At 39.6% G+C, this 23,862-nt stretch overlaps 1 protein-coding gene across 4 annotated transcripts in view; it reads right to left on the reverse strand.

Moving 5' to 3' along the window:
* Positions 1 to 23,862, reverse strand: part of SATB2 (SATB homeobox 2) — a 210,033-nt gene that overhangs the window by 28,910 nt on the left and 157,261 nt on the right. For all 4 annotated transcript variants that reach the window (XM_027563810.1, XM_027563818.1, XM_027563828.1 and 1 more), the window contains 3 exons: positions 23,375 to 23,587; positions 18,636 to 18,791; positions 2,550 to 2,747 (listed from right to left, as the gene is read on the reverse strand). In XM_027563810.1, the coding sequence (XP_027419611.1) occupies positions 2,550 to 2,747; positions 18,636 to 18,791; positions 23,375 to 23,587 (567 nt within the window). The remainder of the gene's footprint in view (positions 1 to 2,549; positions 2,748 to 18,635; positions 18,792 to 23,374; positions 23,588 to 23,862) is intronic.

Below are 23,862 nucleotides of genomic sequence, written 5' to 3' on the forward strand. Positions count from 1 at the left end.
AGCCACAAAGTGCTTAAAACTGAAGGAAAATTACAGACTGACTCTTTAGCCATTAAATATTGTTAGCACACTCTAGTTCTGATACACTAGCATAAAAGGTAATAAAACTCACAAATAGATTGGCTGTCTGCTTCTAAGATTTACTTTACTCAGACTGGTCAGTTAAAATACAAAATATGATGCTGAACATCCCTTCTAGCTACCTAAACACAGGGACCTCTAGAGATGAGAATTTCTGGACAGGAAGAGTACAGACAGGAATATGCAGGACCCATCACCCAAATGAAGGGAGATCCTCATTTAATGGAGAACCTTAATTTAAAGGTATTACTTTTCTTATCCCAAACTTCTCCAAATTTTCAACTTTGCCATCATCCTATGATAAAAAAGAAATGCTACTAATGTTTACAATAAATCAATTTTTCACTTCTATTCAGGAAGATCCCCTAAAGGAGGGCATGGCAACCCACTCCAGTGTTCTCGCCTGGAGAATCCCCATGGACAGAGGAGCCTTTTACCTTGCCTGGATTGACTAAGATAGACTCTGAATGAAAAGTCCACACCAAGTGAATGGTTTCCTGAAGCTGGTCATAGGTTCAACACAGAAGTTTGGATCAATTCACATTAAAATGAGAAAAATGAGGGTGATAGTGAGTTTTTCATATGATTAAATGTATACGTTTGTCAGATCTTTTGCCTGAGGCTATCCTTTTCATTAAGTTGTTATTTAATGAGTATTTATTGTATAAATATATGAATAATAAATAGGAGTGTCCCTTGAATTTTTTGAATAAATTTATTTTCTAAAATAAAAGGTTGGTAATTATAATGGGCCCAATTTTAATTTCAACTGAATCTCAAAATCTACAAACCACTGCTTCATGTGACTCAGCAAGCTGGAATAATCATCTCTAGGGAGGTGCCCTAGTGTTTGGACAAGGCCCCAAGCAGGAAAGGACAGTGGAGGGAAGGGAGAGGCTGGTCCTGAAAGGTAAGACTTGGGGCTCATCTCTGGGGAATGAGTCACCCACACACTAGTCCAGAGCCAGGAGAACCTGCTCTGCCACTTATTAACCAGGTAGCCCTTGTGACCACCCTTTTCTGAGTGTACTGTGGATATTAGAAGAGGTTTCTGCAGGTGCTTGTAGCTTTGTGAACTCACCAGTCTAATGATCTGGGCAACTCATTCTGTGACTTTGGAAAGTGACCAATGAGAGCACAAGAGCATTGACTGAGATGTCAATATTTGGATGACAAGGGACATAATGGCTCCAGTGGCTTCGGGCTTCTTCCCCAGGCATGTGAGGGTGGAGCAAGGGGAAAGGAGACAGGAAGCCTTAGGCAGAGCATTTCAGAACCGTGTCCTTCACCACCTCTCTTATGCTATCCGATCAAGACACCACACCCCACCCTTCCTTCACCCTCATCTTCCTTCCTTCACACACATGTGCACACATGCATGCACACCTGCCTCAATTGTCCCCTTCTTGCTACCCACAAGGAGATTCAGGTGATCCTCTTTCACGGCAGTGGGGATTGAGGGCATTGAGCAGGAGGACAAATCTCACAGTCTACCAAAACACTTTGTGGCACAACTCGAAGGGGAGAAACCACAGGAACCCTCACTGATATTTCTTCCCCAAAGTAACTGATTTTAGATAACAGCAAGGCTCAGTAGCTAAACTCTGTGACTCTCAAAAAGAATATAATTTATCTCAATGAGACTAAAATCTAAGCAAACAAAACATGCAAACCCAATGAAGGTAGATTTCTAAAAGACAGGAAACCAAAGATAGCAGGAACTCACCTAAAAATACTAAGAATCTATCACAACTTCTCTCTTAGGTTCAGCTGAGTTCAGTGGTATTCCCTAGCTCATGTGGATATTTCTCTCAGCCTAATGAAACGTTTCTTGAGGAATTTTGAATCAATTCATTGGCTATTTCAGAGTTTTTTTCCTTTAGAAAGTGCACTGAAGGAAACTATGATTTCTAATTAGGAGATTTAATTCTCCACCAGTGCTCTGGCTTCACAATCCTACAAGTATCAATAAAATACTCCCAGAAAGTGTGAAGTGTTATTCGATCAGTCATGTCCGACTCTTTGTGACCCCATGGAATGTAGCCCACAAGGCTCCTCTGTCCATGGAATTCTCCAGGCAAGAATACTGGAATAGGGAGCCATGCCATTCTCCAGGGGATCTTCCCAACCTGGGGATCCAACTCGGGTCTCTGGCATTGCAGGCAGATTCTTTACTGTCTGAGTCAGAGTAGCTGCCTTTGGATTTGACTTCTCAGTCACAGGTGTGTTTGTATCTGTGTGTGTGTGTGTGTGTGTGTGTGTGTGTGTGTGTGAGAGAGAGAGAGAGAGAACATGTGTGCACATGCACACATACACGCTATGCCCACTGGGAGAACAGGGCTCTCTGTTCTGGGGGACATGGAATGAGACACCTTCCGAGGGGAGGTGACATGGTCTGCCCCTTTGACCTTCAACAGCTGCTGGCACCGAGAGCCCTGTCCAGGTTTAGGGGAGAAGGGGACGCCCACCTGCACTGGCTCCGGGGGAAGCTGAACCACGTGCTGCATGCGCTCGCTGTGATGGTGCCTTGATTCCTCTTCATAAATCACATCCCTCTCATGCTGGGGAAGGTTCAAGAAACGACGGATGGTACAGAGGTTCTCCCAGAGAGTGCGGTTTTCTGGGCTGGGGTTCTCCTTCCAGCGGAGCAGTTCACACAGCCAGCCCTAGAAACAGAGAAGGCCACTGAATGAACCTGTAGAGTGCACAGCCACAGAGGGGGCTTGAGTGCAGCCAAGTACCATACCGGCTTATCACATTTTTACGACAAAATTGTTCCCACCAAACTGGGGAGACACTGAAACCGCCTGGAAACTCTGAAAACCAACTAATGACCACACATGTAGTTACACCAATACCTGAGAATCTTCAGTCTTGTTAATAACCTTATCCCCCTTCCTACTGAATACATTCTCAATTAATTTACAGTCTCATTGTAAAAGAAACTCAAGGACGCGTGTAGCTCTCCAATTCTCAGCAAAAGTCATTCATATTAGTCAGCTACAAATTTTAAAATTACCCACCCAGTTGGATAGTACTCCATTCCAAAAAAAAAAAAATGAAAATGAACAAATATGTATTACAAAATGGCAAATTCTGAAGAGGAAATACCTAGGTAGAAATAGAAATAGAAATATTTCCTCTCTAGGGAGGAAATAGTCTCACAAAGATCAATAACTTCTCCATAACACTCTTTGCTAGAATGAGAAAAGTGTATATCTGCTCAACCTCTGAATGCCTTGGGCTCCAGGCCCTTGTAACCATCACCTTCCTGCCTCAGCCACACCTGCAGGAAGGTAAGCAGTTGGACGGGTCACACCTGCAAATGTCTGCCTCCCAACTCTGGCATCCGGATGTTCTCTTGCTCGCAACTGCACGAGAAAGAAAATGTAATGCAAATAATGATGGATTATATGAAAATAATACAGAGGATGCTGTCAACATCGCTCACTGACTCATGTCAAAATATTTTACCCAGTAGCTTTCTAACCCATCATTTCCAATCTACGTCGCTCATTTTAAATACAAGGACTGTCCCATATCACGCCTCCCGCAAGAGTAAGAATTTTTCTAAAAAGGTGCATAAGTAAACACACATGACTTTGTAAGAAATCTGGAAACCGCCACAAATTCTATCTCATAACTTGAAACCAATGAAAGTTCCTGACACGCATTATAAAAACCCCTCATAATATCATAAGCTGTTGTTTGTCTAACTCTCCACTGTGTCTTCTGCCTTTACCCAAAAAAAGGCAAGATTTGATTATCTCCGCTGCATCAGCCAAGACAGCAACACCAGCTGTTCTCATTGTGCAGCCTCTTCCTCGCGGCCTCCATGTTAATAACCTGATCATTCCATTTTCTCCTTCAACTGCCGGCTGCAGCACTGCGAAGAGACAAAAACCCAGACCCATCTGCAGCAGCTGTAGGCACTGAACTGTGAAGCCACTGGGGATTTATAAACTAATCTGTAACACAACACTGCCTTGTTTTTACAAGTGAGAGGCCACATTTGCGCAGACCTGATCTTTTCTTGCAATAAACTGGGAGCTGGGGAGAGTTAGAGGGCTAGGAAGAATGAAAACAAGATATCTAATCATTTGCTTGGAAATGTGCTTCCAAGTACTTTCAAAGATTTTTTTTTTTTTTTTTTGCCAGTTGACAGACAGGTAATGGTTGATTTTCAAGGTGTAACATATATGAAAATTGAAGATGATTCAATTTTTTATCCCTATCAAAAAGTAAATTATATTTTTTAAAAACACTCCTAGTCCCAAAGTGTTTCCTCAAGGGTTTCTTTGTACAAAGCAAAAAATTCTTGAAATGGAATATAAACCATCTGTGGAAAAAAAATAAGCTCCTATTTCTCTGTCTTTTCACAGATCTGAATAAGTCTCCAACTGAACTCTTTCAAATGTTTCAAACAGGTATGTTTAACATCTCCCAGGGGAGGCTACAGCATGGAGACCAATCCTTGAACAGAAAATAAAAACAAAAATCTGCATCTGTTAAAAGATGAAGTTCTGAGATATCCAGACCTTAAGGAGGACAGCACCTGCTGTTCTGCATGAGGAGTGAACTGCATTGTGGGAAGCCACAGCTTGAAAGGAGACAGGTGACAGCTGAGTGGTATCTCCACTTACATACTCGAAATGTCTCGCACAACATTCATTGCTGCATTTGATTTATATGCGCTGTTATAATCTGCACTCATTACAATCACTTAGAACAAACTACAGGCCTCGTTATGGACTGGGTGCTGTCTGCACACTTCTTTAAGAAGTGTAGTGCTCAATTTGCCCACTGACAAGCAAGGTCCTGACCTTGAAGCTATTAGGGAGTGGATTAGACACAAGTGTGATCATGTGTGCAGACATAAGCAAACCAAATTAATTTCTGGCACAGGGAGGTAGCCAACAAGACCCTGTTCTTAGGGCACCGGAGAACTTCCTCAAATCCCTGATGGAGCTGAGCTAATAGCATGTTTAAGGGAACCCAGTTTTGAAGATGAAGCACATTCATGGTATTTAGAGGGTTATTAATCTAGTTTCCCCACAAAGTGTTTGCTTGGCTGATCAGATTAAGGGATGGAGCCTTCAACAGTGCACCCCCACCACAGCAGGCCCCAAGAAATCTGTGATACTTCACAGCCTTGGACATATTGCACCATGTGTACCCAGCTGCTTCAATAATTAGCTTATGAATGTATCAGCTGGTTCTGTGATTTTTATAAATAATAACTAACCTACAGAGCAGAAACATTGTCAAGAGCCTTACAGTAACACAAAACCACAAGGAGTTCCTAACTTGTTCATCTACTAAATGCCGAGATTCCCTACTAGAGGAGTTCCTGCAATGCCATCTATAAATATTTATCCTGTGTCTGAAATGGCAGTGTATTTTTGTCAGTTTTTTTCACGGCAGCCATGATTCGCTTTCCCCTCACTCTGACTCACTTGCTCGCTCCACGGATTTGGGTGCTTATCTTCCGGAAATCTATTCTTCCACCTCACTTCCCATCTCACCCTCCATCTTTTGATTCACATGATCCCTCCACCAGCCCATTTGGGAAGCTTATCTCTGTTTTCTCAAAAGGGTCTGTTATTAGTTTGTTTGGTGGCTAATGAATTTGCCAGAAAGGGCCATGCTGTTGCCTGCACACACACGTATGTATTGTGAGTGAACCCACCACAGAAGAGATAGAGTCCCACGGTGGGATTTTTTTCATTTATATAATTTCTGCATGCCATCCAAGAAAGTTTTGCAGTATCAGGCAAAAAAAAAAAAAAAAAAAGTGTAAATGTCAAATAAAACAGTGACAGATGACAGTATTCTCTATTGAATAGCACTGTTTCTGTCGTGCATGTTCAATGGGAACTCATGAATTATTAATAAACAAATCTCCTTTTTCTGTTAAAAATCTCAAGTAGGTTTTTTGTTGTTGTTCCCTATGTGTTATGTGGAGCATTCCAGGAGAATTATTTTCATTTTATAGATGCTGATGCAGAAGTTCATCTGATTTCCAGCCCTGGCCAGCCTTGTGAGCAGGCACCAGGAACTGTGGAATATATACCTAGCTGTAATTTCTCCTTTAGCCTGGAAATAAGCTTTGATCAAAGGTTGGCTGAATATTCATAATGTCAGTTTAGCTTTTTTAGTATGGGAAAACTGAGGCTGAATGACATGTACCTGAGCACAGCTCGGAAGCATAGAATATTCAGTTTGGAGACTGAACTGCTAGGTTCCTGCTATGACAATAAATTACTGGGTGACCTTTGGATAAGGTCTTAGATCTTCTGGAAGCTTAACTATAAAAGAAGGAGTTTACAAAAGATGATCTTTAAGTTCCCTTCCAGCTCCACAATCTGTGATCTGTTTCCTGGTTATTTGTCAGAAACAACAGATAATGATTAGCCACCAGGTCAAAGTACAAAGAATAAAAACCACCTTGGTCAAATGATCAAGGTCAGCATGACCAGTGATGACATACTCACACTGAGAATTCTGTGATATGATTCATTTCAAAGGACACAACATAGTATCTGAGGTAGGCTTGCCCAAAATGCACAATCTCAGTCAAATCATGGCAAACCCAAACTGAGAGACTTTTTTCAACAAAATAACCAATCAGTACTCTTTAAAAGTGACAAGGTCATTAAAAAAAAGGGGGGGTGGGGGGGAGACTGAGCAATGGACACAAACTGCAGAAAGCTAAGGATAATAACTAAATGCAATGTGGTTCCTGACTGGGGTCCTGGCACCAAAAAAGGTAATTAGTGGAAATACTATTAATATTTAGCATAATATTAATTTTAAAATAGTGAAATTAGAATAAAGTTTTTAGTTGGTAGTATTAAAACACTGGTAGTTTCCTACTTTTGATAACTGCACCATGGTAATCCAGTGTACATTAGGGGAAGCCAGGTGAGAAATATATGGAAAGTGTAACATTTTGCAAAGTCTCTGTGAGTCTAAAATGTGTTCAAAATAAGAAGTTTGAAAAAATATAGAGAATACCTGGAACTTACATAGGAAAATGTACATGGAACTTAAGTGTAATGATGCCAAGAAATTTACAATTTAAACACTTTTACCTTCAAACTCTGAACCCAAAGAAAGCATATAAGTTCAAAGGCTACATCGTTTTGATCAATGGTTAAAGACTTCCCAAGCATTCAGGCCATAAGCAAATAATACTTATTAACATTTCATTTTAATCACCTCATCAGCCTCTTAAACAAATATATTTCCCTCAGTAGAGAAAACAACTCTATCTTTTCCCGACTATGCAGGTGAGGTGACACTCACACCAGTCAAGAGATAGTTTATTTACAACCCACATGTTCCTAAAAAGTTGTACATCAATCTAAATTTACAAAGCAAATAAAGTTGTAAATGTATCAAGAATCCTTACTACTTGAAGAAATGTATTATTTTTCCTTTCTGAAAGATGAATAACGGCCCCACAGCTTATTCTTTAGTAAACTGATAGTTTTACTGAGGACTTACTTAAACGAGATACCTCTAGTTCACAATTTAGGAACATTAGAAGCAGCAACAATAAGAACCACAATTTGCTCTTATTTTTCCCTCATGGTCTCATCTCCCATCAATTCTCCCATGGACCTTGTGCTTTGGCCACTGTGAATTACTCACAGTCCCTGAATAGGCTTGATATATTCTCATCTTCATGCTTTTGCTCATGTTACTCCCTTTGCTGGAAAACTTTACTCAATTCTCTGTTCCCTCTATGAGAAGTTGTAATTCATTTAATTTTCATTGTTACTGTTTACTTAAAAGGTTAGTTGAGATCACCAACAGGAAAGTATATAATTCTGACCATGAAATTCAAGGAAAATGTCATTACAGATTAACAGGATTCATAATGTGGGTCTTAAAAGATAAAGATGAGTTTCACCAGGTGGGGAGAGTAAGTGACTGGAATAACATTCTAAGCAGAGAAAGCAGTATCAGCAAATGCAGGGGCTTATAAAAATAACACATTTGGTAATCAGAAGCAACTTTGTGCAGCTAAAGCACAGTCTAGAAATGGAGGTGGGCCGTAGATTATAAAGAATAACATGCAAAGAAATTTCATCGTAATCATATTGGCCATGGGAGTCACTGAAGGCTTTTTAACTGATATGACAAAGAACTCTCTGATTTCTTCTTTACATTTTTTTTTTCTAATTTATTTTTTTTTATTGAAGGATAATTGCTTTACAGAATTTTGTTGTTTTCTGTCAAAGCTCAACATGAGTCAGCCAAAGATATACATATATCCCCTCCCTTTTGAACTTCCCTCCCATCTCCCTCCCCATCCCACTCTCTAGGTTGATATAGAGCCCCTGTTTGAGTTTCCTGAGCCATACAGCAAATTCCCATTGGCTATCTATTTTACATATGGTAATGTAAGTTTCCATGTTACTCTTTCCATACATCACACCCTCTCCTCCCATCTCCCCATGTCCGTAAGTCTATTCTCTATGTCTGTTTCTCCACTGCTGCCCTGTAAATAAATTCTTCAGTACCATTTTCCTAGAACCTATTATACAGAGTGAAGTGAGTCAGAAAGAGAAAGATAAATATCGTATTCTAACACACATATATGGAATATTCTTTCCATTTTTTATTTCCTTCCTCCATTCCTCCCTTCCTCTCTTCTTTTTTAACAAGAAGTCCTTGGAGAAAAAAACTATGATAAAGTTAAGAACTCCACTTACCTTAGCCTAGATATATTTTCTTTTTCATAGTAAAATCATGTTGCTGAGTATTAAGCAGGTCCTACAATGGCCTGCTAGTAGTAAATTACACACTGCATAGGCTTTATCCTCCAGTTTTTGTTCAATAAAAAATGACATGTACCCTAAACACGAAACCATATCATTTAACTCTCATTATTTTAATCATTTGTGTGTATGTACACGCACATGTGTGTGTGCGCTGTTGTTGTTGATCAAATGAGAATTTTTAAAGCTCTCTCACATTGAAAATGAATGAGGAAGAACAATATCTATTATCCTTATATAAAAAGAAAGGTTTAAAATTTTCAAATATACAATAAATGTGACATACTTTTCACACTACACACCAAATGCTGAGAATATTCAAATGACCAGGGAGGTCTTTTGGAAAACAATAATACAGCCTAGTGTCTGAATTTGGAGCCTATCAGATATGGGTTTTAATCCTAGCTCCATGCCTTAGGTTTAAGTGATGGGGGAGGGGAAGGAGATGGGAAGAGTGGGGTTCTTGTCCGTGGTACTGAAATTTCACTGTGTACCAAGTTACTTGTTTTCCTACCCCAGGACACAGGTAATCACTCCAACTTCTGCCTGTTCCCACATTTTTTTCCTTAAAAAAAAAAAAATCTGTGTAGGTGACACATTTCCTAGTTTTTAAAGCATTTCTAAACAAATACAAACCAGGACTTGCTAAAAAACAAATGTAAGTCCACAGACTGATTTGATTTCCAAAAAAAGATACAGTAAATAAATTTGTTCTTCTTAAGTAAGGTTGTACTCGCTTTGTAGACCAAGGTCTTGTCAGTCATTACCGTTTGCCCTGAGGAACCTAGCACAGAGCTGATGAGTGAACTCCGTCTACAAGTAGTAAGAAGCCTCCACCCTCTTTGCCCATCTAGGAACTCCAATGAATGAATAAATTGACAAATGAACAGCTCTCTTCAGGAGAATGACTCAAGGCTTCTTGCAACAGACATGTAAAAGGCCATTTACTCACCCACATCTTCAATACAGAAAATGTCAGCATATGTAACCAAAAGGAAACATTTTCTGAGTGTCTCAAAAGAAAATTCATATTATTAACCACAGACAGTTCGCTTTCTAAATGGAAGCACATAAAGTCCCCAAACAAACTTTTGTAACTGTGAAAGAATTTCTCTTCAGCTGGTTGAGACTCTTCTGAAGTGTGAAATGAGCCAGATAATATTCAGCTCTTGTTTCTTAGTCACTGAATTCTCTTTTCATGAATCCAATAAGTGTCTATTAAAATAAATAAACCCCCTAATGATTCAAGATAACCTAATCAAGAAAACTGAAATGGATAAAAGGCTAAACTGCAAGGGAGACTTGTCAAGGGCTTCAGTGAATCCCTGACGAGGAGGTCATCTAAACCTGAAAAAAGATTTGTGCTGAGCATTCGGTTACAGTTCAAGGTTAATGATTTTACACCTTGAATGTAATAAGTAAAAACGATCTGCTTCTTTTCTTATTCCTCAAAATTGTACAATAAGTTCTAAACTGTATTTTCATGGGGACTAATTTTCAGCTGTCTCTGGGCATGTGTCTCACATTTCTATGGATGTGTTTGTAAAGATTGAATCTGTAATTGAGAGTAATGAAAATTTTATTTCAGAACAACTCCTTAACCTCTGTTATAAAGGGCTCAAGTTAAGAAGGGATTTCATAAAATCTTGTTGCCTTCCTTAACATGGAAATATAGGATATGCATAGCTATATAATAGTATAGAGATTTGGGATGACTTTATACAAGTATGCACACACATACTTAAACACATACATGGGAACATGCATCTAAAAAAAATCTATATCCGTCAAAAGGAATGAATCTGGAGTCTTCTCCACTTAGATAATAAAAACATATTAACATTACAATGTACTAGACTAAAATATCAGGAAGAAAACAACCAAAATATTTCAGACTCAAATTCCAGGATACCTTTGATGTAAGGTATATATATTATAACATATAGATACCATAATATACCTATGATACATACCATATATACTTATAATACAAGGTATATATATATACACACACATATATATACACAAACACACACACACATACATGATATAAGGTATATATATACACACACATATATATGATACAAGGTATATATATTAATATATATTATTATATACAAGGTACTATATATTAATATTATGAACACTGCCTCAAGAACTCATAAGTGTGGAGGGGGGGAAATAGACACAGCATAAAACCAGGAATAAAACTTGTTTGAAAGATTAGGACTGGGACTAAAGTGAGGCATGCAAGCAACTAATGTGCAAAAATTAAGAAATGTGACTCTGAAAGGGTGTGCCTCCTTGGACTGTACCCTAGGACCTAGTGTGTCTAATCCTAGTCTTTGGCCTGTGAAAGCAAGATGATTAAATGGTCCCTATGACAAAATAGTAGGAACTAGTCACAGCACCAACATTCTCCAACTGTAAGAACTATGGTTTAACTCAATATCATCTTCAAAAGAAGGCTGGGAGAGTTCAGAAAGATGGCTTTTAATATGTCAACCTGATTTGCTTTAAAGTCATATGCAAGTTTCTAAAAGTGTTGTGTCATGAACAGGCAAAAGAATGCAACTCAAAGGTTTCTGCAATAGATCAAGATGTGCTTAAACCCAGTACAGAAATTTTAGCAATGGGTAAAGGCACCTGACATTGTATTAACTGCGTATGAACTCTAGGTATTAAGCTTCACTGATATCTAATTAAGGGTTCCCATAAAGGCTAGATTTAGGGTATGAAACATAAACATAATCAACTGTGAAGAACCCAACTCCTCACTATAGGGATGATGTAAAAATTGAGATCTTGAGGGAATTTCTGTTGATCATTTCTCAAAAGAATCTATTCCTTTGAATTATGCTGAGAGAAAAAGGAAGAAAGTGAAGGGTTTGACTTGATGCTTAGGTATCACTGTACTTACTGTCCACTTAATTTGGCATTTGAGAATACTGAGAAGCCTAATTTCTTCACTACCTGCTTAATAATTTTTTTCAAATGGCAATTATAGTGTAAATATGTTAATTTGTTGCATGTAAGCTTGGTGGACAGCACTGACATTGTAGTATACATGCCCCAGTTGACAAGAGTAGAAGCTGCTTTTTGATAGGCTGTCAAAATGTGTTCAAAAAAAATCTCCCATCAGGAAGGGGCAGGCAAGGCCACACACCTCATTTTAGTCTGCCTTATACACTGAAGACAAGATGGCAGAAGCAAAAGCACTGGGAGTGAGACGAGACCACCACCTCATTCTACACGTGGCATCATACGGCCAGTTTTTCCTGTCTCTCTTTATACCAGAGATCAGGGGAGTCAAACATTTACTTCCGATGCAGTGGTTTAGTTTCTAGGTCATGTCTGACTCTTGTGACCCCATGGACTGTAACCCACCAAGTTCCTCTGTCCATGGGATTCTCCAGGTAAGAATACTGGAGTGGGTTGCCATTTCCTCCTTCAAGGGACCTTTCTGAGCCAGAGACTGAACCCAGGTCTCCTGCATTGTACACAGATTCTTTACCAACTGAGCCACCAGGGAAGCCCCAATAGCCTGAGCAATCCTAGTCCCGATAAAGCCATCTCCATAAGGAAACGTAAAAAATAAGGTAACTGTCAAACCACTTTCAGGGCAAAGTGGTAAAATTGATTCTTGTATAATATTTTCTAAAGGCTAAGAAACCAAATAATGAGACTGAAGATACTGTACAATTCATAAACATACTCTCCCATGAGAAAAGGTGGTTTAAAAATTTACAATTTATAACTGTCTTATTACAGTATAATTCCAACCAGGATATAAACACACACGTGCAAACACGCACTTACACATTAGACTAAAAGGTTAATAGCAACTACCTCTGGATTGTGGGATTACGGGTGATTCATATTTTGCCTTTATATTTTTTTCATTTTATTTTTTAAAATGAGGATGGGGCATTGCAGGTGACATTTCAGGGGGTGTGCTATCTCTCCTTGCCACCTGACGACCCACAAGGACACACGGCCCTCATCTTGATGGGCCTTTGCAGCAATCACAGAACCTGCAGGCCCCAGCCGGGAGGTGGGCCTGAGGGGAGCACAGTAAGGCAGCATGCAGCTCTGACCCCAGATGCTACAGCAGGTGCAAGGGGACAGGACCACTAGCTGGGGATCATATGTGGAGCCATATGCAGAGCCTGCCTGGTGGAAGAGGGAGACGTGGGAATTTCCAGTTGTTCGGGGTTTTGTTTTGCTTTTGTTAATTATAAACATTTTTTTTCTTTATTAGTATTTTTTTATTTTTATCATTATTATTATTTTTTACTTTACAATATTGTATTGGTTTTGCCATACATCAACATGCATCCGCCACGGGTGTACATGTGTTCCCCATCCTGAATCGCCCTCCCACCTTCCTCCCCATACCATCCCTCTGGGTCATCCCAGTGCACCAGCCCCAAGCTTCCTGTATCCTGCATCAAACCTGGACTGGCGATTTGTTTCTTATATGATATTATACATGTTTTAATGCCATTCTCCCAAATCATCCCCCCCTCCCTCTTATATTGGCCAAAACTGTAGTCAGCTGAGTCATTCAAAATGCCTTAGGTGAAGGTATAGAGGCAGCGACCCTCAAGCATCGCTGGCAAGGACATCACTGGAATGTAAATCCTATCATTATTTTCAATATGGTAGGACTAGAAATGATTTACATACCCATGAAGGGAAGAGAGTCAAATTGTGGTGCATCCAGTATGACGTAGCAGCTTAAGAGAATAAGAGGACTAAGTGTCCTGATACGGAAAGATCTTTAGGATTTGTAAAGGAAAAACCGTGTGTAAAGTATGCTAGTCATTTGTGCATAGGGACAAAGAAAGCCTATAAACTTGTATTTCCAAAGATAGAGGAGAAATGTTGGCAGTGGCTCTAAGGATGGCTGAGGGCTGAGGGATGGAGGAAGACTATTCACTGTATACTCTTTTGTCCCTTTTGAAGCTTATATAATGAACATATGCTACCTATTCAAAATAAATAGCATTAAAGAAGAAAAGAAATGCCTTTGAATTCAAGAATAAAAATAAAATGAGGATGTTATTACTTAAGTAGTCATAAAATAGAAGTTATTTCTTTAAAAAGGAAATATGTACAACTAACTTGTGCCTGGGACATTTTTAAGAAGAGACATACAAAAGCAAAAATTAATATGGTAACTCATGATTGAATGAAGAAAACACGTTAGCACTATACTGAATGTGATATAAACTCCAATAGCAAAGATCAGTAAAAGGAAGGAAACAACCGAATGATATACCAATTATTTTTCGTTATGTACAGTTGTCTATCTTTACTTTTACCTTTAAAAGGATCTGCTACAGAGTCCTGTGTATTTTAAATCATTTAACTTGTTAGTCAAATTAGATCATCTATATGGAAATATTTTATAATAAAGAATGTTCATAAAATCTGTGTTTATAATCTACATCTAAAGTTTAAGAAGCCTTCTACTTAGGATTACAGTTTGTTAAGTCAGTAAGTGAGAACATGGAATATGAATATATATATATATATATTTCTTTTCTTGGTGAGACAATGATAAGGAATAAAGGCCAATCAGTACACAAAATCTATTTTAATCATAGCATTCATAAAGTATACACCATGAAACCCAGTCACCACGAAGAATACATCTTCTATGGAGGAAATTATTTCAGAATTGTGCCAGAAACTCTTTCCCCACTGTGGTGGGGTCACAGTTGTGCCTCCCTCTCTCTTCTGCAGCAGGAGTGAGGACTCCTTCATTCCTGATCCTAGCAGTAGCTCCTGCAGCCTGTGGGCCTGGAAGGCATGTAGGGCAGGAAGGACTAGTAGGGGTTTTTAAATCCTGGTGGTGATGATGAGGACATCCTACAGTGTCATCCCTTCAGAGACCCCCTACCCCTTATTCCCAGGTCACTCCCTCTTTTATACCAGCAGACTCTGGGGTTGGCTCTTTCATTACCACCAACTGAGCTTTACAACCAGGTTGTCTATTTCCCTTTTTTGCAGTGTTTCAGCTTCTCTCTACCTTCCTAATAACAGAAAGCAAGACCCTCCTGCCCCGCCAAAAAAAGAGAGAGAAAAGAAAAAAAGAAAGCAAACCTAGTGCCCTTCTAACATTTTTATTCATTTGTTTTACTTGTTTAATGAAGGCAAAGTAGAACAGGAATAGGTCCATTCCCATTCCTCTACCTACTCTATTTCCACCCAAACCTAATAGGAAAAGACATATGTAGAGTTGGCTCTTTGGGTGTAAAATAATAAAGTTTCACTCTCCTTTCAAAATAAAGCCAAGCTCAGATCAACCTCAGCATTCCATGAGTTGAATACTGAAAGCAATATAAAAAAGAGAAGCAGGCAGGAGAGGAGAGAAATAGTGAGTTAACATCTGGGGAAAGGGGCAGCTGATGTCACCAGAAAGAGATGTAGCTAAAGATGCTGTCACGAAGCACATGGCCATCCCTGGAGCACTGCAGTGGGGGTGCCACACAGGTCACTGTGTTTGCTCCCTGCTGGATTTCCATTTTCCAGATCACATGTGATAAACTGCACTTGGGGAGGAAGGGAGAGTGGGAGAGTAACTACAGAATCTGAGGGACTGGGACACTGAGTTCCTGTAGTCACTTAGACTGCACACTGGGGTGCTTATTCTCTGGGGGCCCTTTGTATGTAGGGCCATGCTGAAGTTGTGAGGGAAATGCCATATGCCCTTACACTATGGTTCCTACTGAGGACCCCCACTCCTAGTTCACAGAGAACAACCATTGACCATAGTTCATCCCATCCCATGAAGACCAATAATCTGAATATTCTGCAGAAAGAAAAGAGAGTCTTCAGAACCCACATCCACATCCACACACACACACAACACCTAAAATTGATCCTAAATAGAAAATGAAACAAAAGTAAAAGGTGAAATGTATGTAAGCATACTTTGCCCCCTGCTTTGCTTTCTTTGGCTTCTCTCACGTGAAGAAAAGGCCAAGGATCAGACCGGAGGCACTCAGTGGAATTGGATGATGGGCTGGCCTGGCCATGACAAAGGAGCCGGAGACCAATTAAATGAACAGGTGGTCTTCAACCCTACAAATGCACCCTTATGTCACCCACACACTAAGGAAACACACACTTTCCAGTAATATTGTTTCCACCAATAGGACCACAGACATAACTGCCAATGTTTGTCACTCTTAGCTCCTTTTCTGAACCCCTCCTCCAACTATGCCTGTTTTCTAAACTCTTACAGCCCTCGAGGAACCCCTTGCCCCACCACTCTCAATCTCTAAAAACGTCCTCTCTTTTTCCTACTCTTCATTCAAAGCTTGCCTAACACACAGGCAGTGTAAGGTTACTATTTTTATTATGATGACGGCAATTCATAGCAAGGAATGAATGAGATTTAATGGAGGGTTCCTTTCTATTTTAAGACATGTAAAAAGGAAGACGAGGGGTTAGTATGTGTGTTTGAATAGGGCCTTCTAGGCTCAAACCCACTCCAATAGGAACAAGAGTTCCTATTCAAGGTTCTTCTAATTTTACCTCCAAGAGAATGGAGTACCCTTACTTCCTCAGTCACTCCATACACACACACACACACACACACACACAAAACCCTTATGGACATGTACCAAATACAAGTGCAAGGTACAACATCATGCCGTTGATTTCATTAAGGATGCTTTTTATCAAGCAAATGCCAGTAGTACTTACAAAGCAGAGCGAATATCTTACGTTAAATTGCCTTTGAAACTATCAGCTAAGTTTATTTTGTTTGACAGTGCCGTTTTTAAGACACTTAACACCTGATTTGCAAATCTCTGTCAGCTGTTTACAAATAAAGTTCCTTATTCATAAATGTGAATGAAATCACCACCCTAATGGAAAACAAACAAGAGACAAAGCATCTTATCTCCATTTAGGCTCAATCTCACCTTTTAGCACATCAGGTCCTAGAACTATATTTCACTCCAAGCTCTACAGAAACAGGGCTACTGAGTTCTGCAGGCAATAAGAATTTGGAGAGCTACCTTTGTGCCAACTGGCAAACACAGTTTTCAATCAGCCACCTGAACTACTTGGGGAGGCTGGACTCAACACTCTTTTCAGAAGCAATAGTACCAAGTCAACAGGGAGATGACAGCATTCTGAATCAAGCGCTTAGACTATGGCCTTGAGTTTTTCTAGAAAGCAGCTATAAAAGGAGGACTGAGTGCAACGTTGATATTTACATCAAGTCACGACTACGGGGCAGGTTTGCAAAAGCAATTGTGTAGTTTTATACTTACTGCACATTTACCACATATGTCCTTTATTACACAGTGGAAAACCATTAAATGCACAGTAGTTTTGCCAAGTGGCATTATGCATTTAACAGCTTTATTCGTTTAACAGCTCCAACTCTCATTATATTTTGCCATGTGGTACATGGGATTTTATGCATTTAACAGTTTAAGAAGGCTCTATGGTATTTTCTTTTCATGTATTTCATACTATGATTGGACATGATATCTTAGCCAACTACATTGCAATGATTTCATTGATGAGAGAAAGAATAATCTGGAAAAATCATGACATCAAAATTGAATAGGGAAAACAAATATTTCAACCCTCTTCAAAATTGCTGAATATTCTACTGCTGTCTTTTTATTAAAATCTGAAAAAAAATAATTTAGGTTACTGCAAAACTACAGGTAAAAAAAGTCTATTCCCCAAACCATATAATTAGTAAACATACAGCATTTAGCTATCATTTTAAAAACTTAATTTTCATTAAAAACCATGTTGCTTAAAACATATTCAGTAACTTCTTTTCTCTACAGCACAAAGCAGATCTGTTCAGGAGAGGATGGACCATTTTACCATTTACATATGTAGGGATGAAAGCATTTGTCATGCAAGCCCACAGAGGAAATCAAGCTCTGAATCAAAGGACTCTCAAAATTAAGCTTTAACTAACTTTTGTTTCCTTCACCTCGCATCTGAGTAATTGTTCAACCCAGAAATAAATAAGTAGGCACCTCAACATAACCCATTCTAGGATAGGGCAGTAGTTGTCGCTTTAAACAAATTGAAACAGATAGTACAGCCCTTCAACTGTTGCTGCTTTCAGAAATAAAAAACCTAAGCATCTGTCTACTTTCTCCCTGGAGCATTCCATTCCCCACAATCGCAGCACTCTGCAAAATTGTACTGGATAAGCTTCTCTGTTTTTCTGTTAAAAGATCTCAGCACTTACTCTGCAGTCCCCAATGTGTGTTTTCTCCTGGAAAAACAACTGTATTCTCTACATAAAAGAAACACCTGACATTGCAAGGTGTCTCTGGGGCTGGGTTGAAAAGCAGTTATTATAACAAAGTCATCCATTCCCCTGGTGGGAATAAGAGAGGTGACGAGACCTGGCTAAAACTTGATCTCAGGAAGATGCTGTTCTGAACACACCAAGTTTTGCTCAAATACCCAAAAGAAAGGAAAAAAGCATACACAGCAGTATTCAGAATTGGGAGAGATATCCCTCAAGGCTGATTCTTTTTGAAAAAAATTTTAAAAACTTGAAAAAAAATCTGGGTTTTGACTTAGTCTTTATTGTGAACCCTGATGGGAATAAAAGCAAACTGTAGCGCAAAAGGCAAGAACGTGACAGGTTCCCTAGGGATTATTATTGTTATTATTATTATAGGAACAGATGTATTTTTATTGGTGGGAGGAGGAGAACAGTCTAATTCCAGCCTCACTTTTGCTCTTTAAAAATCCACTCACCTGACTTTTATTTGCAGCCACTTTGGCAAACAGGGCTTGAGACACCTTGGCCCTTTTCATCTCCTGTTGGATCTCGTCATAAATGGCAGCTGTGATGTTGACGTTGGCGCCGTCCACCTTAATGGGGAGGTCTGTTGTCGGTGTCGAGGTTTTGGCCTACCAAGAGACCATGAAAATAATAATTTAAAAAGTGCTGCATTCAGCCCAGCCATCTGTGCAGAAATTATCAAAGGATTTCAGTCAGCTGATGCCAAACCACATTAGCTACAGAGGGACACTTCCTGTCCATTATTCTAATCAGGTTAATTGTGATTGGAAATAATTGCAGTGCATTCCTATAGGACATGCAGAGTCCTGTCAACCCTGTTGTTCCCCTCACAGTAGCCGAGACGGTTCGCAGGTAGGATGGCTACTCTGGGTACCAAATTCAAGCCATCACCTAACTGCAACACAAGCATGCAGAACACACACATGGTTACTTTTTTCCTTCTGAAAACAGAACACCTTAGAGGAAGAGTCAATCTTCCAGAAAAAAAAAAAAATGAGTAAATGGGTAGAGGTCTCTAAATAATAAATTATTACTCAATTTAATGCACTCCCCTGAGTCTCTCTCATTCTTTATTAAAGCTTTACGTATGTCATTTGAGTATGTATGGCTTCCCCCCATTATCATCATTATGCTACCCAGACAGTCACCTAATTTCACCTAGGAAATCAGTGGAAATGAAACAAAATTTCATTTCATAAAACTAGGCTTCAGAATGCCTTTGAAGTGCTGTTTTCATTTTCTTAAACTCATATTCTGGTTTTATGTATTCTGCCATGCTCGTTTTAATTGAATGATTTCCCATCAGCTTCAGAGACAAATGAAGGACAATATAAAAGGTGTCTGTACTTCTTGGAGTTAGGATAACCCTAAAATGTTTGAACCTACTTGATCCAGAAAACTATGGTGTGTAAGGAGCGGGGGCTGGGCAGCCTTCTCAGAACCCAGGGCCACCAGACAAAGGAAACAGTCTGTCCCCACCCTCAGATTCCTGAGCACCGACAGCTGATTTGGTCTAAAGTGAGCTTTTTTCTTTTTGTCCCCACCCACCCTAGACCCCTAAACCACTAATTTCCCTCTCTGGATGTCCTGAGCTGTTTCCCCACTGGACTGATAGTATGCAGGGTTTAGAGACCTGGCATACAGTGTGGACACCGTGGGATCATTCTCAATGATGTCTTGAAGCCAGGGTCACATCCTAACTTTAAAAGAAAGCTTTGGTTCCTACAAGCACTCAGTGACTTCTGCCATTCTCCTGTGACCTTCCCGTCTCATATTGTTTTCTAATTACTGAAAAGTAATAATAAGAATAACTGATACACATACTTTTTATGTGCCAGGCATTCCAGAAAGTGTTTTACTTTTGTCACCACATTTTATTCTTTATAAGAACACAGTGAGTTAAACATTATTATTTTCACTTTAGAGATGAAGACAACTGAAAATAAAAGAAGATAATTTGCTGGAAGGATATGCAGCAGCAAGTGAAATAACCATGATCTGAACTCAAGTCCCTCAGGCTCCAAAGCACAAGTTCATGGACCACTGTGCTACTCTGCCTCCAAAACCTCCAGTTTACACTGGTGCTGTTTTTATACTTTTCTTCTTGCCCTGGAGTTTCAGGTCTTCCCATAACACTCTAATCCTCTCCCATCTTTTTCAAGAAGACTTTTTCTTCTTAAAACTTCTAGTTAATCCAGAGTGTTTTCCCTACTGAGTGCATGTTTTTGCATACCATTTCTGCCTTTCTCAATGCAGGTTTTTTTATTAGCCTCACTGACTTAACATCATGTTAACTAACTGATCAAATCTTTTCTGGAACACTGAGAGCTAAAGTCAAAGCACAGAAATATATGCTTAGGGACCCAGACCTTAGAATCAGAATAATCAGAACTGAAATCCTAACTCTACCAACCATTTATATTACCTTACATGAGGTATTTAACCTACCTAAACTTGAGTTTCCTTATCTGTAAAATGGGAACAACAATGCAAAATGGTGAGGATCTAAATCCATGCAAAATATTCACAATACATGATATAATAAGTGCTCAATAAATGATCATCTCCTTATCCTTCTCTGTTGCTTTGTTATCATTAAATGCACTGAAGAATACTGGCCTGTTGAAGGATTATTAGAAGAGACTGTAGGTTGAATTTGAAATTTCTTCAATTTGTTTTAAACCAGTAATAAAGTGCTCTTGGGTCTGGAAAATAATCTCCATGGACCTATGCAAGACCTTGTGTGTGTGTGCCCTGGAATGCTGGCTCCAGCTGAAAGACGGAACCAGTGGCACCTCTCTGTATTTGTGTGCACAATGAAAGCCTTACAGTAATCTGTATCTACACCACGGAGACAGTTCTATAAAGAATTTTGATTAAGTAGGTAATCATGAAATGTTTTAAATATCTTTAATAATTCTCTCAGTGCTTAACCAGCAGAAAAAGAAGGATGTTCCAGACAATGTAAAACTGTCAGTGCCATGACCATGTTCTCAAATATATTTTGAGAAAAAATATTTAACATTTATTTTCAAAAATCTCCAAGCTGTGAAATTAAATGATCAATTTCCCTGTTAAACTTGTCTCTAAAGGACACCTTTATCTAGGGATTTTCTTCTGCTCAAAAAAACAAAATATTGGCCTTAACTGTGTAGCCTTGTAAGTTGGTCTGGCTCTGAAAGCTACCAGGTCTTTGAAAAGATGCCTAAGATATAATCTTGTTAGAAAAATATTATGAAGGAGTGGAAAACAAAACACACAGACATGTGTGATTTTCTAACAAGAAGGAGTGACTTTCTGAGAAAAGTTGCCCAGTTAAATGGCCATGAAGCATGGCTGGATTCTTCTGTAATAGCTTAATGGGCTTCAAAAGTGGCAAAAATGTTGGTGAATTTAATAGAAGTAAATATTAGTGCAAATTAACAACTCGCCCAACTCAATAGCTCAACATGTATGCCCCAAAATTTAAAAAAATAAAAGTAAAAAAACTTGGCTTCACTAGTCCAAAGTAAGCAGTCAAGCGTCTTAGTTTTGGTTTAACAGTAACTAAAATTCATAATTCACTAAGGTCTAAGTATCACAATTTGGCAGTTCATGATAGAAAATGATCTTCAATTAAAAATCTATTGCAGAGTGTAAAAATATAGAGTTAAGATGTGTGGAAAAAAAATAAATGTACTTGAAAAAGCTCAAATATTTCTATTAGAATAAAATTCTGCTTAATCAGTTCCTTAGACCTTGCCAGAAAACAAACTCCTAAATCCAAAACTATATGTATCTAAGCCAAAAAAAAATCACATTTTCAGCATACCCAATTTTCTGATTCGTACAAATGTACAACTGTTAAATACTTGGTTTGAAAACTATAACTCAAGAAGGAACTTGAAACCATGCCAGCAACAGTAAACGAGATGACTTTACTATAAATCCGCTGATTAGTAAAAGTTTACGGGAAACACTGCGTGTGTACATTCTTAGTCGCTAAGTCGTGTCTTACTGTGACCCCGGGATTGTAGCCCTCCAGGCTTCTCTGTCCATGGGCTTTCCCAGATAAGAATACTGGAGTGGGTTGCCATCCTCTTCAAAGGGATCTATCCAACCCAGGGACTGAACACAAGTCTCTTGTGTCTCCTGCACTGGCAGGCAGATTCTTTACCACTTATCCACCTGAGAAGTCTAAGGGAAGTAGCTGTGCTGTGCTTAGTCTCCCAGTCATGTCCTATTCTTTGTGACCCCATGGACTGTAGACCATCAGGCTCCTCTGTCCATGGGGATTCTCCAGGCAAGAATATTGGAGTGGGTTGCCATGCCCTCCTCCAGGGGATTTCCCCAACCCAGGGATCAAACACAGGACTCCTGCATTGCAGGTGGATTCTTTACCATCTGAGCCACCAGGGAAGCCCTAGAAGGGAAGTAGGGAGTGGGCTAAGAAGGAGTGCCCTCAGATCTGAGTTGGAAATGACTCTTGGCTACTTGAGAACTTGACCCTTCAGTTAAAATTTCTAAAGCACACATTACTATTAATAGATGTATGCATTTGCAGAAGGACCTGAGAACAGAATGCTTTTAAAGCATGGAGAAAAGAAGGATGGAAAGCTGAGCCAGGATCCTGTGGGAATCACTGCAGGAAAGAAAACATGAAGGTCTACCTTCCCACCATTTTCTACAGAATCACTGAATGAGCTCCCAGTCATTCTGATCTAGCCACAGCACATGCATGCTTCCATCACACAGCTTCCTCACGGATTTCGTTTCTTTCAGGTTACATCAAGCAGAACTTGGACTGCTCTACCTGTCCCCAGCCCCCAACTACCCTATCTCCATCCAAATAAATACACAATTGGAGGAAAGCAGTATGCTTCCTATGCAAACTTAGCTTCAACACTAATCCCCTACTCCCTTCTTTGATAACCAAACAGCTGTATGCAGACATCTAGCCGTTATCCTTCCACCCACCCCCGCCATATATGGAAGAATGGAACTTTTTTAAAGGGAGAGAAATGGCATGGATGGTACAGTAAAGGATAACCACTAGTATAGGGTCAGAGTTTCACATTCTCTAACTCACATGTTCAGCGGATTAAGAAGTCCTAGAATTATATCTCTTAGTTTTCGAGGGAAAACAGAGTATCAGTGAAGGCAAGATGTTTCTAAGGCAAAGAGTGAAAAGTCAGTGGAGGGAATATCTCACCTGAGGGGTTCGGGAGGAGCTGGGACTGCTGGAGGCTGACGAGACCATGCTCACATTGGGGTTCATGCTCCGCTCTCTCTCATCCTGGTATATGCGGTCCCGCTCCACTTCAGGCAGGTTGAGGAAATTCTGCATGGCTCTCAGGTTTACTAAAAGAGACTGAGATGCTGTCCGAGGGTCTTCTTCCTTCCGCAGAATCTCAGACAACAACCCCTGATTAAATGGAAAAAAAAAAGTAGGCCAGGTATGTGGTGCGGTTTCTGTCTGGCGCACCCCACCCCCGCACCCTTCCCCTTTGTTTGGTATAACCAGCTGGCTGTGATGTCAAGAACCCCGGTCTAATTCCTGACAGTTCTCAAGCAAGAAGATTTGGAGGGATTGTGCTTGGCTCCTGGGGGCTCTGCGTTATTTTGGACCATTCTATTCTGACACTTTATCATTACTGTAATAATCAGCAGTGTACAGAGATGCCAGCTAGCAAGGTAGGC

Source organism: Bos indicus x Bos taurus, chromosome 2 (assembly GCF_003369695.1).
Source record: "Bos indicus x Bos taurus breed Angus x Brahman F1 hybrid chromosome 2, Bos_hybrid_MaternalHap_v2.0, whole genome shotgun sequence".
NCBI lineage: Eukaryota > Metazoa > Chordata > Mammalia > Artiodactyla > Bovidae > Bos > Bos indicus x Bos taurus.